General features: G+C 40.4%; 1 protein-coding gene across 3 annotated transcripts in view; it reads left to right on the top strand.

The window, feature by feature from the left end:
* ZNF451 (zinc finger protein 451) overlaps positions 1–11,485 on the top strand; it is an 81,822-nt gene extending 70,337 nt beyond the window's left edge. For all 3 annotated transcript variants that reach the window (XM_044292534.1, XM_044292533.1, XM_044292532.1), the window contains exons 13-16: positions 238–368; positions 1,318–1,504; positions 10,538–10,579; positions 11,266–11,485. In XM_044292534.1, coding sequence (XP_044148469.1) covers positions 238–368; positions 1,318–1,504; positions 10,538–10,579; positions 11,266–11,312 — 407 coding nt within the window. In that variant the 3' untranslated portion in view covers positions 11,313–11,485. The remainder of the gene's footprint in view (positions 1–237; positions 369–1,317; positions 1,505–10,537; positions 10,580–11,265) is intronic.
* Positions 11,486–15,679: the final 4,194 nt, after the last annotated feature.

Below are 15,679 nucleotides of genomic sequence, written 5' to 3'. Positions count from 1 at the left end.
TTGGATTTTATTTACATGCTGAATCCTGTTTTTTGTTTGTTTGTTTTTTTTTTTTTTTTTTTTCTTCCTATTTCTGGATTACCTGGGTGTAGGCACGTAGTGGATCCATGCCGTGGTTCTGATCTGTGACCAAAGTGAATGTGCTGGACTTTTATATATAGATCCCAAGTCTTGTCTGGTTTCTTCCGGAAATGGGACAACCCCTTTAAGTTCTTTTATGTTTCAACTTTTTTTTAGGTGGAAAAAATATTTGGAAGCCCCCTATTAACTGCAAGATTTATAAGTATCTTTCAAACACTGGCTGTTTTTTCCTTCATCCTCGCTGCAGTAATAGGAAAGATGCTGCTGACTTTGCTATTTGCATGCATGTAAGTTCACTTATTGCTTTCAACAATGTATTATTATAGGGAAGGGAAAGGGATCTCAGCTATATGTTATTGGATAATTTGTATACTGCCAAATATTCCCTACTGAAATCTTTTATGTTTTCTATCTGTATGTACAGTGTCTTCTGTATCTGTTTTTGTCCTTTTCCCTGTCCACGCTTGTGACAACTTTTTGTGTATTTATGCATGCATTTGTTTGTTCAGGGCTCATACATGGGCGATTATGTAATTGTCTTCAGCCACCACTAGAGGGAGCACTCTGCAATTTTTTATTTTTTAAGTTTTTATGCGTTTTTCACATGTGGGGGGAAAAAAACTGAAGGCCTACAAACATCTCCTAGAAACCTTCAGTGAAAATTTTTCACAGTAGTCCCATTCACTTTTCAATAGAATATAGAACAAGCTGTGATTCTTTGCAGAAATGATGCATGAAAAAAAACTCATGTGCACAGACCCATTGACATGAATCGGTCAGGATTCAGTGCAGTTGCTATTCATTCACCTAACGCGTTGCACCCACGCGAAAACGACCTTGTGTGAAAGACTTTAGGGCTCATTCAGACAACCGTATTTGTGTCTGCAAAATTGCGGAGCAGATGTGGACACATTAATTTCAGTGATAGAGCTATTCTTGTGTGCATTTGAGCAATGTAGAACATACACGGCCGGTATCTGTGTTTTGTGGACCACAAATATATTTACCGTAAAGGGGTTATTCCACAAAATATCAGCAGTCCACAGTAACAGATGACACATTGGATCGCTGGGGCTGTGGTTGTTTATTACAGCTATTGCACAGGCATACTTGCAACGTCCCATGTGCTTAGCAGGAGGAGTATGGTTGTTTGCCATCATGTCAGATAGACAGTACCCAAGACATCGACAGGCAGTTTTGTATAATTCAGTTAAATGCCTATGTTTGTGATTTCAGGCAGGTCGTCTTGATGAGAAACTACCCAAACAAATCCCTTTCACCATTCTTTCGGGTGATAAAGGTTTCTTAGAGTTGGAGAACCAGTTCAAAAAAACACAGCGGCCTGCTCATATCCTTAACCCACACCATTTAGGAGGAGACATGATGTGTGCCTTGCTGAACAGCATAGCGGAGACAACACAAGGTATGCAATCTCTACCATGTGCAGGAGCCATCGGTTACACAAGGCAGAAAAGTCATACGTTTTTCCAGTTCCCTTAACCTCTTGGGGACATAGGGCGTACAGGTACGCGGTGATCGGAACTGGGTGCCTGCTGAAATCAATCAGCAGGCACCCTGGGTCAATGCCGAGGGGGGGTCCTGAGACAGATGTATTGTAATGCATTGCAGAGGGGATCAGACCCCCAAAAGTAAACATCAGAAATAAAGTTAAAAAAAGTTGTTTTTAATAAAATTAATAACACACATATTGGGTATCGCCGTGTCCGTAGACTGGCTCTAAAAGTATATCACATAATCCACCCTGTCCAATAAATACCATAAAAAAATAAAAAATAAATGGTGTAAAAAAAAAAAGGCATTTTTGTCACCTTACATCACACAAAGTGCAACACCAAGTGATTTAAAAAGGCGTTTGGTACTATTTTGGGGGGCAATCTAACCGTCACTTCATCTCACAAAAAATTAGCTCCTACCGAAGACAATTTTTTGTCACCTTGCATCATAAAAAGTGTAATGGCAAGCGATCAAAAAGGCATACACACCCCAAAATAGTGCCAATCAAACTGCAAAAATCATACCCTACCTTTTAATAATTGCCAAAAAACTGGATAAGTAAAAGCTTTTTAAAGTTATCACCAAATAAAGTGACACATGTCAGATTTGCAAAAAATGGCTTGGTCCTGAAGGGGTTAAAAAATACATGCCTTAGTAACAATAAATTTAAACATCATGGGTATCATCGTGGACCGAAAACGCCCATACTATTAAAATATAGAAAAAAAAAATAATCCAGTATGGCGAATGATGTAACAGAAAAAAATGGCTGATTTGCCTTTTTTTATTTAATTTTTTTATTTTTATTGCTTCTCTTACCCCAAAAAATGTAATAAAATGTGATCAAAAAGTCACGCACACTCCAAATGGTATAAATAAAAACTACAGATTGTCCCGCAAAAAACGAGCCCCTAAACAGCTCAGACATAAGTATAAAAAAAAGTTATGGGGGTCAGAATGTTGATGTAAAAAAATATTTTTATCAAAGTAAAAAAAATTTTTTTACACTATTTAGACATAAAAATCCTATACATATGGGGTATTGTTGTAATCGTACTGACCCAGAGAATGAAGGGCATGGGTCAGTTTTGCCGCAAGCGAAACGCTGTGGGAACAAAACCTGTAAAACGGTGGAGGAATTATTTTTAATTTTTTTTAATTAAAATTTTCAAAACTATTTTTGGAGGTATTACTATCTATTCTAAAAGTAGAGAAATTGAAAATTGCTAATTTTTTAAAATTTTGGGTAAATTTTGAGGGTTTTTTTATAAAATAAAATAAAAATTTGAGTTTTACCACTGTCATGAAGTACAATATGAAAACAGAATGGCCTGGATAAATAAAAGTGTTTTAAAGTTATCACCACATAAAGTGATACATGTCAGATTTGCAAAAAATGGCCTGGTCCTTAAGGTGAAAAATTGCCCGGTCCTTAACGGGTTAATAACGTTTCTCACATTCACCATTTTTGTATATTTAATTCATTGTTAGATTAGTGTTGAGTGGATAGACCTTACTGCAGATTTAATGAGCGAGTGGTTGCAAATTCTGAAGTATAAACCGACCTGAAGGAATGCCATATGGAAAAGTGCAGGAGGCTTTATTTGGAATTGAATTTGGTTGATCCCTCCAAAATAAATAGATATATATATAGATATAGATATCTATATGTTTTATAGTTTGTCTGATAGAAAATACAGATCTAGAAATTGCCAACATAAATGGGTTAAGGGGATTGTCCTGCTAGTTATATTGATGACCTGTCGTCAGGATAGGTCATCAGTATATGATCGATGAGGATCTGACACCCAGCACCCCAGCTGATCTAGGAGACTGCGCCTCGTCTCCTGTGGAGTGGTGGATTACTGTAATTTCAAGCACTCCCTCTATTCACTTGAATGGAGCAAGTACTTGTATTACACTGCACTTCCGAGACAACATGCAGTGTATTAAGGAGGCATCAATATAAATGGCAGGACAACCCCTTTTAAGGCGTTAACCCAAATGAGTAACAAGCTTTGCACTTTGTTAAAGCCAGCTCGATAAGCTTGTTATCACTCCAGGAATTTCTTTAATTTAATTCATTGTTAGATTAGTGTTGAGTGGATAGACCTTACTGCAGATTTAATGAGCGAGTGGTTGCAAATTCTGAAGTATAAACCGACCTGAAGGAATGCCATATGGAAAAGTGCAGGAGGCTTTATTTGGAATTGAATTTGGTTGATCCCTCCAAAATAAATAGATAGAGAGATATATAGATAGATAGATAGATAGAGATATAGATATCTATATGTTTTATAGTTTAAGCCTGTGGGAAGTCTTGTGCCCAGGCACAATATCCACAATTCTTGACAATCTTTTTTTTTTATTATGGTTTTCCCCGGTGGGCTTATGCACCTGTTCTGTTCCCCAAAAATGCCTCATGCATCTCTACAAAGGGCTCTGCCACACCTGAAGCTGCGCTCCATTTCTTCGCAATGTCCGTTGCATGTTCAGCTATACAGACCTTAATTTTTCTTGTGATACAGCCTATATATGATTTTTCACATGCTGTGCAGTCTATTTTGTAGACCACATGGTCTGAATTTACAATTCATCAAATCCTTAATATAGTACTCCCCTCTCCTAACTGAGAACACATGAACACTAGGCCAAGCGTACACATGGTCAGGAGAAATAACTGCTGGCTGGACAGTTACCTAAAGTGTATGACCAGCCTTACTCTGTTATCACACTTTTAAACATGCTATATAATAAATGGTCAACACAAGCCGGTCTTTTTATTTGTTTGAGGGGCTGTCATGTCCCCAAAAAAGTTCAATTGCCACCATACTTGAATTATTTGTCCTTTTGATTATAGACCAGTTTTTTTTTGTCCTATTGTTGCGCCCCCCCCCCCCCCCCCACTCTCATGCCGTCTGTCCCGTCTTTTTCTGCGCCTGTTACACAAATAAGTAAATAAATAGACAATTAGGTGATATCCACCGCTCAGGGGTAAAGGAGATGTTAACTTGAGCTGCTCTGTCCCTGCTCATACAGAGTCAGAACAGCTTCAGTAGTTTGATCTGATAACACACCATCTCCATGACATCACTTGGTGGACTCTGTGGACTTTCTGCCAGAAGTGTTCTATGTTTCTATGTGCTTTATGGAATATGGGGGGGGCTTTTGAAAATGTGAGTAACACCTTTAGTTAAATTAAATGGATTTTCCGTCACAGAAATGTTCTGCCACAATCTGCTGTGTGTGAAGGCACCCTGACAGAGTACAACATTTAGCCAGTGTTGTTTTAAATGTCACTCAGGTTCCCAAAAGGTGTTTGTTTTTTGTTTTGTTTTTTAATTTTTTTGCAACCAAGAAAACCTGCCAAATGTGAAGGCAATCCTATTCATGCTGAGGCTGCATGTGCTGTGAGGTTGAAGACAATATATTGTAGCACCCCACCACCCAAGTGCCCTTCTCACTGTCTTGCAATCTTTGTGAACACACACTAGTTCTCCAGTCATGTACACAATACTTTGTCCCCAGAGAACTCACATGAATTTTGGAATGCTGACTTTACATTAGTCTACAAAGTACTTTCTTTCATTTTGTAAGCAGTCAGTCATAGAAGGTGCATAGAAGTATACAATTCCCTGCTGGCAATGCCATTTTGAATATTCCTAGTTACCTTATGAAAAGTAGAGGTGTCTTTCAAAGCTCATTTATGTCATTCTTGGTAAAGTTTCTGCCGGTAAATGACCTGAATGCTTTTTGTTCTGGGACACCTGAGGCACCCAAGCAAAACTACCTCAGAGTTTGAAGTCAAGGGGGTTACATAGTCCAGTTGAAAAAAGTCATATGTCCATTGAGATCAACCAAGGGATGGTAGAGGATGTTCATGAAGGGAAGTAGAGTTGGTGCACTTTGTTTTGAAGCTGCAGAGTCTTCATCAGTTATTTACAGCAGTATTTTAGTATTTCCACAGATGACTTTACAGAGAAGTCTAATCTCCCCTGCTTATCCACTTTTCGAGCTCCCTAGAAGAAAACAAATATAGTGGAAAATACGGGAAGTGAGGTCACTGCAGTACTGGCAGACACCCCCTGCTTGTGAGAGAAATACCTCTAGCTGTGCAGCAGAAACAGGAAATAATATGGCTGAGGAAGACATTAGGGAAGCCTATAAAAGACTTGTTCCTTCAGTTATGATGCATATCAGTATGCAAACTTTAAAAAAAAAGTTCAGATCAAAGTATGCTTTCCCAGTTACCTTGAGGAAGGGAATGTGTTCCCCCTCTATCTGCATGTCTTCATGAAGGATCAGTCTAGTCAGTTTTAGCATTTCTTGAGAAGATGAAGAAATTGTAAGGTGTTCTGTTCTTAAAGGGAATGTCGCATGAAGTTTCGCTAAAGGCAATCTGCCACATTCCGCTGAGTCATATATATTCATATTATGGATTACCCCCACAAAGTGCCACTGTGAGAAGACTCATAGGATGATAGTCCAAGATTGTTGTGGCAGATTATATTTAAGATGGCTGCGTATTCCCTCCCAGTCTACACAGGAAAAGGGGCTGCGTATTCCCTCCAAGTCTACACAGGAAAAGGGATACGTGAACTATAGAGATAACAAATTTTGTCTGCGTTAGTGGCTAGTGGGAAAACCATCTAATTTCAAACTTTCAATATTTAGTTGTTACTGTCTGCATAACCAAATAATAAAAATCTGCGTAAAGTATCTCATTTTCAAACAGCATCAGGGTACACTGATAATGTATGTGGTATCAGAGCAACTGGATGCTTCCCCTGCCCTAAACTACACCTGTCACGTAGCAGTAGACTTTTACCATGTGCCAGGAGACCTCTGTAAGCAATCATTGCTTTCCCGTAGAGAGTATTGTCTGATAGAAAATACAGATCTAGAAATTGCCAACATAAATGGGTTAAGGGGATTGTCCTGCTAGTTATATTGATGACCTGTCGTCAGGATAGGTCATCAGTATATGATCGATGAGGATCTGACACCCAGCACACCAGCTGATCTAGGAGACTGCGCCTCGTCTCCTGTGGAGTGGTGGATTACTGTAATTTCAAGCACTCCCTCTATTCACTTGAATGGAGCAAGTACTTGTATTACACTGCACTTCCGAGACGACATGCAGTGTATTAAGGAGGCATCAATATAAATGGCAGGACAACCCCTTTTAAGGCGTTAACCCAAATGAGTAACAAGCTTTGCACTTTGTTAAAGCCAGCTCGATAAGCTTGTGTTATCACTCCAGGAATTTCTTATAAGGTCTGCTTCATCTGTAGCATTTGGCATGGGGACACATTATTAATACCCATGCGCAGCAAGAGAGTTTGTCCCATACCTAATGATATGTTGCCTTTAATACCATTGGTTGACTGCATTATACTAAGCAATGTCTAAAAGGGATCATTCCAAAAATTTATCTAAGACAATTGCTTGATTAATTTGTGGTCTTACTATAAGAAGCGATATGACGGCCCCCATTCAAAATAGCATATCTCGTCTTTGCTTTGTTTTTGCCTTCCTAATGTAGAGTATAAAACTATTAATGGAACTTTTATAATATATTTTATTTATTTTTGTCAAAAGTGCAATTATTACTGTTCACTTTCTATGTAATATTAAACTTTCAGGCTATGCAAGTAGACAGTTCATGCATAGAGAGGAGAAATTTCCATGGTAAATTTAATTTATTATCCATTTACTTAACATGTTATGTTGTTAAAGGAGTTATCCCATGATTAAAGTAAAAGACAGACATCATATAGTACATAAAAATCTCTACGAAAGCTAGAATCAGCCCTGTACTCCGCATGGGTTCATTTCCAACTAGCCGTTTAAAGGGTGTGTTCTTTCTCAGAAAGTGTCCTTTCTGCTACAGCTTACACCCTGTTAGTGTGCCTTCATATACTGCGGAATAGGGCTTGTAGAAATCCATTTGGTTGACGCTAGGGGTGCACCGAAATAAAAATTCTGGTCCGAAACTGAAAATTCAGGATGCCCTTGACCGAAAACCGAAACTGCCTTTTTGCCCAAATACTTTTAAAATACTTTTTTTAAGTAAAAAAAAAGGTAAGTGAATTAAAATATAAAGTTAAACAGATACATAGATACATAGATATTATACACACAATGCCACCCAAAGTGGTTATTTTAAAAAAAAGTCACTCTCCCCCTCCCTCCCTTGTCACTCTCATTTCCCCCCCCCCCCTCCCTTGTCACTCTCATTTCCCCCCCCCTCCCTTGTCACTCTCATTTCCCCCCCCCTCCCTTGTCACTCTCATTTCCCCCCCCCCTCCCTTGTCACTCTCATTTCCCCCCCCCCCTCCCTTGTCACTCTCATTTCCCCCCCCCTCCCTTGTCACTCTCATTTCCCCCCCCCCTCCCTTGTCACTCTCATTTCCCCCCCCCCTCCCTTGTCACTCTCATTCCCCCCCCCCCTCCCTTGTCACTCTCATTTCCCCCCCTCCCTTGTCACTCTCATTCCCCCCCCTCCCTTGTCACTCTCATTCCCCCCCCTCCCTTGTCACTCTCATTCCCCCCCCCTCCCTTGTCACTCTCATTCCCCCCCCCTCCCTTGTCACTCTCATTTCCCCCCCCCTCCCTTGTCACTCTCATTTTCCCCCCCCCCTCCTTTGTCACTCTCATTCTACCCCCCCTCCTTTGTCACTCTCATTCTACCCCCCCTCCTTTGTCACTCTCATTCTACCCCCCCTCCTTTGTCACTCTCATTCTACCCCCCCTCCTTTGTCACTCTCATTCTACCCCCCCTCCTTTGTCACTCTCATTCTACCCCCCCTCCTTTGTCACTCTCATTCTACCCCCCCCCCCCTCCCCCCCTGTCACCTCTAGTGTAGCCTGTGTAGCGTGGCCGAGCTCTGTTCGGTCCGCGGTACAGGAGCATTTGTTTCTTGTACCCAGCCGGACTGAAAGGAAGTGCACACTAAGTGAGCACTTCCTGTCAGTCCGGCCGGGTACAGGAAACAAAAGCTCCTGTACCGCGGAACGAACAGAGCTCGGCCACGCTACACTAACAACAGCAGTAGCACAGAGCAGACACAGCAGGCTGCGCAGCACTGAGCCGGAGATTCTTTAGAACGGCAAGCGTTTAGGAGGCACAGCATGAGGGGCGCCGCCCGAACGTATATAACCAACCATATTTTCTGCCGATATGTACCAATATCGGCTGAAATGGATTAGGCCCATTTTCGGCCGCCGGAATTTCGGTGCACCCCTAGTTGACGCCGCATTGAAATAAATGGAGCTGATTTTAAGTTGCGGAAAATTCTGCATCAAAGCTTGTGAAGGCACCCTTACTGTCAAGCTGAGAAGATCTGGCTTGTGGCAGTTGAATGATGGAACTGAGCAGGTGTGACCGCCTCAGCAAGATGGACAGAGAAATAAGAGAAAAAAAAAACAGAAGGGGTGCTATACCAATATATTTAGCAGAAGTATTCAGATCCAGGTGCTGGTTCGAAAAATGTAGAATATTTTTCATGCGACAACCCCTTTTAATGTTTACTTTTCAAAACTGCAGCACACCACATAAATATGGATATTCCCACAAATTATATGTGTGTGTAAAATATATATATATATATATATATATATATATATATATACATACATACACACACGCAGACAGAATTATTAATACTGTTCTAAATGTAGACAGCATATAGGAGGAGACAGGCAGAAGCTGTGGTCCCCGTTGTGTAATCGGTTTGCTGTATCTTGCTAGATATTTACCCATACTCCACCTCTCGACTAGAATAATATTGCACAGAATTAAATGGGGTTTTTCAAGACTTTAAAGGGACACTGACAGGCAAAATCAGGATATTTAGTTATATATATATGACATTACAGGTCTTATACAGTCTATTAAAAGCATCTAAATATCCCCCCTGTCCACCTTATAAATACCGAAAAATAAAGTTTTATAACCTGCCTGTCTCGTCACTAATCTGCCCAAGGGGTGGCGTTTCATCTCAAATTGCGCCCAGCCAGCCGCTCCCAACTGCTGTTCTGAAGCCCCGCTCAGCTCCTCAATATTCACATGCTTTTAATGGACTGTATAAGACCTGTAATGTCATATATATAACTAAATATGCTGATTTTTCCTGTCAGTGTCCCTTTAATATGAATGACCTACCCTCTGGAGAGGGGGTCTAACACCCGGACCCCTGCCAATCAGCTGTGTGAGAAGGCACCGGAGCTCACTGTAGTGCCACGGCCTTCTCTCCGCTACATTGTACAGCAGTTGTGCTTGGTATCGTGCTCACTTCTATGGGGCTGAGCTGCTCCTAAGCCATGTGACCAATGACCTGGCCTAGGAATAGCTGTGAGAAGGCCACGCCACTCACAGGCACGCTGGTGCCTTCTGAAACTGCTAAACGGTGGGGATCCCAGGGGTCGGATCCCTACCAATCAGATACTGATGACCTATCTAGAGGATAGGTAATCAGTAGTAAAGTCTCAGAAAACCGCTTTAAGAAATGTGGCACTTTTTACAGCTCCTCTTAGACATCAGTTTTCTAGCTAAAATACGTCTGTCACATGATCAGCAGTTTGTAACGCAGTTTGCACAAGGATTCGGAAGCAATCATTTTTGCTTAGTAAATCTCCCCCAAGGGCTGCATTCTCTGTCTTTTGTTATAGTTGTGTCCATATAGCTCACAGAATTGTTTATCCACACGTGACTTGTTACCTTTGGTACATTTAAGTAATTGACACCTTGTACAATTCAACACCTAGCCAAGCAGGTAGCCAGCATTGTGTAAGCAGCAGTCCAGAGTCTGCAATATATGGCTCCAACCAATATATAAAAAGTGAATGGATGTATTCCAAAGCAATGAAGAATATCTATAAATTATTTATTTTTTAACCTATTTATTTATTTATTTATATTTATATTTTCTTTTTATAGACTTGGATGACACTGAGAAAAGCACAGTTGAGCAGGAGGAAGGTTTGTCACCAGCATTTTTTTAATAAGTTTGATAAGAATTTAGCTTAAATGATGGTAAGGGTTACAGATCACGTTGTCGGAAGAGCTGAGGAGTTTCACCGTGAAGCAGAAGCAACAGTCTGCAGATGCAGGAAAACTGAAAGATGTAGACAAAAATAACTGACCGTTTTTAATCAAAAAAAATATTTGTAGCTGAAATGAAGTAGAATGCAATTATTATTAAAAAAAAAATGCCCACAAAGCTTTGACCTCAGTTACACCTTCAGACTATTTGAGTATGTTCGATACGCCGTTAAGATTTTTCTAAAATGGATGCCAGAATCTCAGACTACTCTATGCACAGTGAACTCCAGCAGTCTCATGGATGGACCAGCGCTTGATGACCTCAGCAGTGTCCATCCTGTCTTCTCCTGCAGGCTCCTTGCCTCATGAGCAAGAGGAGTGTCTCAAACTTCCAAAGCACACTGTGTAAAGGGGAGTCTGCAAATCTGCCACTATACAGGCATGGAAAAGGGACTGTAAATGGGACAATTGTGCCAGAGACATTGAAAAGGAGGGTGCCGGGTATGTTAAGTAGATTCTGCAGATGTTGTTCTTTCACAGGGCACTTCTGTAGATCTGTTATGCAAGCCAGTCTATAGCACAGTATCACTATAGATTTTTTACACTTGGATTTCTTTTTCCAGAAGCCAACATTGACGAAGCAATCAGAAGAAGCTTGGTGGAAATGTAAAAGAAGGGGAAAGCGACGTTGTTGAACATGCCCTCTTTTTATGATTTAAATCAATGGTTTACTTGTTAAAGGGAACCTGTCACCATGAAAATGCAAAGTAATCGGCAGGCAGCATGGTATAGCGCAGGAGGAGCTGAGCAGACTGATATATAGTTTTGTGGGAAAAGATTAAATAAAACTTATATTTCATTCATTTAAGTTCCTGCTCTTTCTGGTCTTTGAAGTCAAGGAGACGGTCCTATCAATGATTGACAGCCTTCCCTCTTTGACCATGTATACACAGGCAGCTGTCAATCACTGATAGGACTGCCTCCTTGACTTCAAAGACCAGAATGAGCAGGAATTTAAAAGAATGAAATACAAGTTTTACTGAATCTTTTCTCACAAAACTATATATCAGTCTGCTCCTGCTCTAAAACATGCTGCCTGCAGCTCAGACACCATGTTCCCTTTTTAAAGGGTTTCTGTCACCAGAAAAATGGGTATTAAGCTGGCTGACATTAGCGAAGTGCTAATGTCAGCTGAACATAACTATATTCTCAGTGCCTAAAGTCTTTATTGAGAAAAACAAACTTTTAGAATATGCTAATTACCCTCTAGGAGCAAGGGGGGGGGGGGGGGCGTTGCCCCTGCTCCTAGAGGTTCCGTTTGCCCACCTCTTTTTCACACCCTTTTTTCTCTTGATTGACAGGGCCAGGCAGCGCTGCTCTCCTCCTGCTGGCCATGTCTGCAGTGTAAATCTCGCGCCATTCAATATTCGGCGCAGTGAGGAAGTCGGCAGCCGCTAGGCTTCCTTCAGTCACTGCGCCTGCGCGAGATTTACACTGTAGACATGGCTGGCGGGAGAAGAGCTGCGCTGCCTGGCCCTGTCAATCAAGAGAAGAAAGGCGTGAAAAGAGGTGGGCAAACGGAGCCTCTAGGAAAAGGTTCAACGCAGTGAGATGGCACTAATATAGTTATGTTCAGCTGACATTAGCACATCGCTAATGTCAGCCAGCTTAATACCCATTTTTCAGGTGACAGAAACCCTTTAATGGTATTTCCCAATACGAATCCCAGTGAAGTCTGGATGTTTATCTGTGTCTTTATTTTTGTTTCCTTCTGTTATTAAAAAAAAAAAAAAGTTTTAAATGATCTCCAAGATCCTTCATGAGGTTCAGCTTTATAAAGCATGTGCAGTCTTGCTGCCTCTTACTCTTATTTTCATATTCTTTTGTACATTTTAGTTAATTTGTCTAAATTCATGTAACTTCCCAGTTCTGTTTTATAATAGTTATTTTTTATATGGTTTATTTTGCAAATGTGTACATACACATATAAAAATGTGTTTAATAATAATTTGTGTTTGAATAAATGTATTGTAAACCAATTGTGTACAGAAAGAATAAATACAATGGTTGAAAGAAAAATCCTTTTGCCATTAACCCCCCATTATGGTAAGGCCTGTGGTGATTGACTTGCCCTTCATAAGAAATATTTCAGTGGGACTTGCAAGACTGTGTTGTGGAAATAATTCTCAATTACTATTTTAGTTCATTGAAATAATTCTCAACAGGGGAAGTGGACTTAAAGGGGTTGTCCAGCTTCCTGTGGATAGGGGTTAACCACAAACGTAGCACAACCCCTTTAAAGAGGACCTTTCACTGCTCCTGACATGCCTGTTTTAACAGCTTCATGCATTCCCCACGTACTAACAATTCTGGAGCATCTATTCTTATGTCTGTATGTTGTGCCATTCCGTTATTATTTGCACTAGAAGTTATGAATGAATTGCTATAAGCCTTCAGTAAGGGTACAGAGGGGAGGTACTAGTTGGGGGTGTGTCCCTGCACAGAGTCACTCTATCCAATCAGTGCTGCCATTTTCAGACTGTGCAGGTACACCCCCCCAAACTGGTTACCCCCTCTCTGTACCCTTACTGCAGACTGCTAGCAATTCATTCATAACTTCTAGCAGAAATAATAAAGGAATCGCACAACATACAGCCATAAGAATAGATGCTCCAGAGTTATTACATGGGGAATGCACAAAGCTATTAAAACAGACGTGTCAGGAGTGGTGAAAGGTCCTCTTTAAATCATAAAATTCCTTTATTCAGTCTACAAGACTACTAGTTTTGTACACAATCCCTCTTTGTCAGATGAAAGGACATACAAAACACTTGTGGTGGGGTTTACATATATGCCAAAAATATGCCAATAGTAGAGAGAAAACAGAGTAACCTTGAAATTACCAGGTTATGGCTACAAAACATATAAAGTCTTCAGTATCAATAAAGAGTTAAAACATGTTTGGGTATGATCATAATGTGCTGAAAACTCATTCCTGTTGGTTATCAATATAGAAAACCACTTGGTAATGGGACGAGAGAGGTTTTTGTATTATAGCACGTTTTAACAATTTATCTTTTATTCAGAATTTTATATGCTTTGTGTGTATGCTATATACACTCACCTAAAGAATTATTAGGAACACCAGTTATATTTCTCATTAATGCAATTATCTAATCAACCAATCACATGGCAGTTGCTTCAATGCATGTAGGGTTGTGGTCCTGGTCAAGACAATCTCCTGAACGCCACATAAAATGCGGCTCAGATGCGGACTAAAACAATAGCAGTGTGCGTGAGCCCTCATGGAAAACGCTTACTGGTTATTGCGGGGCACCTACAGTATATCTGGGGGGCAGAAGGCGGTAAGTACCAATGAGAGCCGTCCTCTGCAGTGACTTAAAGCGCTCATTTGTGAATAGGAGGCAGGAAGGAAACGTCGCCACTTAAAGGAGTTTCCTAGTTAAAATGATTTTTAGGCCTCATGCACACGACCGTTGTTTTGGTCTGTATCCGAGCCGCAGTTTTTGCGGCTCGGATGCGGACCCATTCTCTTCAATGGGGCCACAAAAGATGCGGGGCCACGGAACGGAGAAACGGATGCGGACAGCACACAGAGTGCTGTCCGCATCTTTTGTGGCCCCATTGAAGAGAATGTACCTACACTAACACTACCTAACTAAAATTGATTTCTATATATATATATATATATATATATATATATATATATATATATGTGTATATATATATATATATATATGTATGTGTGTATATATATGTGTGTGTGTGTGTGTGTATATATATATATATATATATATATATATATATATATATATATATATATATATATATATATATATATATATCCATATATATATATCCATAACAAAAGGTCAGGCAGCACTCCTTAGTATGCAGCTGAAGCTGTAGCGGTGCCCGCAGTGATCCCTCGATCCAGGACCAGCAATATAACACAGAAAAAACTGCGGCACTCCTTAAAGTAGAAAAATGTGCAATTTATTCACACATGTCAGCAGAGACAACGTTTCGGTTCTCTCTCAGAACCTTTTTCAAGTCAAGTGAACATAAAAAGTGCATATGTGCATATATAAATACATCATCACTTGGTGCCTAATTGATTCAACAACCAATGCAATAGCAGTGCACTCCCCTTGGGGGTAAGCTACAATTCATGTGGTCAATTCCTAAAGTTAACATGGATACCAATCTATCCTAAATACATGTAGGTGAGGTTTTAAAAAAAAATATATTTCATTGAAATCCTCATAATTGCGTACAGGTGCATATAATAAAGTGAACAGTGCAATTAAAATCATGACTGTAATACCTTCTCAGAGCAAGTTATGGAGAGAAATATCGGGAAAGGCGTCTTCACTTGTATGGAGGCTCGCGCCACTGTTCCGCGTCTGCTACTCCCCACTGCGCATGTGTCAATCCTTCTTCCCTCGTGACGCCGTACATAACCACCCTGCGTCACATCTAGGCGGAGTCCCACATGATGACGCTCGATCGGCCGCCCCAGCACCATCCCCGCACGCGCTGCGTGCGACAATAGGCTGCGTCAGTCGCACCGAGCCACATCACTGGTCTATAACCGCCATCTTAAATCAGGGCATTCATCTGGGCAAAATATTACAACTCTGTTTTCCCATAGTTCTTCTCCAAACTTATAATCCGCCATAGGCAACAGTCAACATAACATTTTAAACAATGCCTACAGACAATTAAGCCACATGTTTAACATGAACATGACCATAGCTTCTATTAATTCACTATATACAGTATACGATACACGTCAAATCACAGGACTGTGAACTTGAGATTAACTGACCATTTCTCCCGTTACCCTAAATTCAACGTTTAGCCCTTTTGGTTTCAAAGTATCTAGTCGAAAAATCCACCTGAGCTCAATTTTCTTTAATATATTTAATCGATCCCCTCCTCTCACCAAAGGTTTAATGTGGTCAATGACCATAAATCTCAAGTCACTCTCCTTGTGATTTTTTTCTACAAAAT

The sequence above is a fragment of the Bufo gargarizans genome, chromosome 4 (assembly GCF_014858855.1).
Source record: "Bufo gargarizans isolate SCDJY-AF-19 chromosome 4, ASM1485885v1, whole genome shotgun sequence".
Classification (NCBI taxonomy): domain Eukaryota; kingdom Metazoa; phylum Chordata; class Amphibia; order Anura; family Bufonidae; genus Bufo; species Bufo gargarizans.
This window is presented reverse-complemented; position numbering and strand designations above follow the sequence as displayed.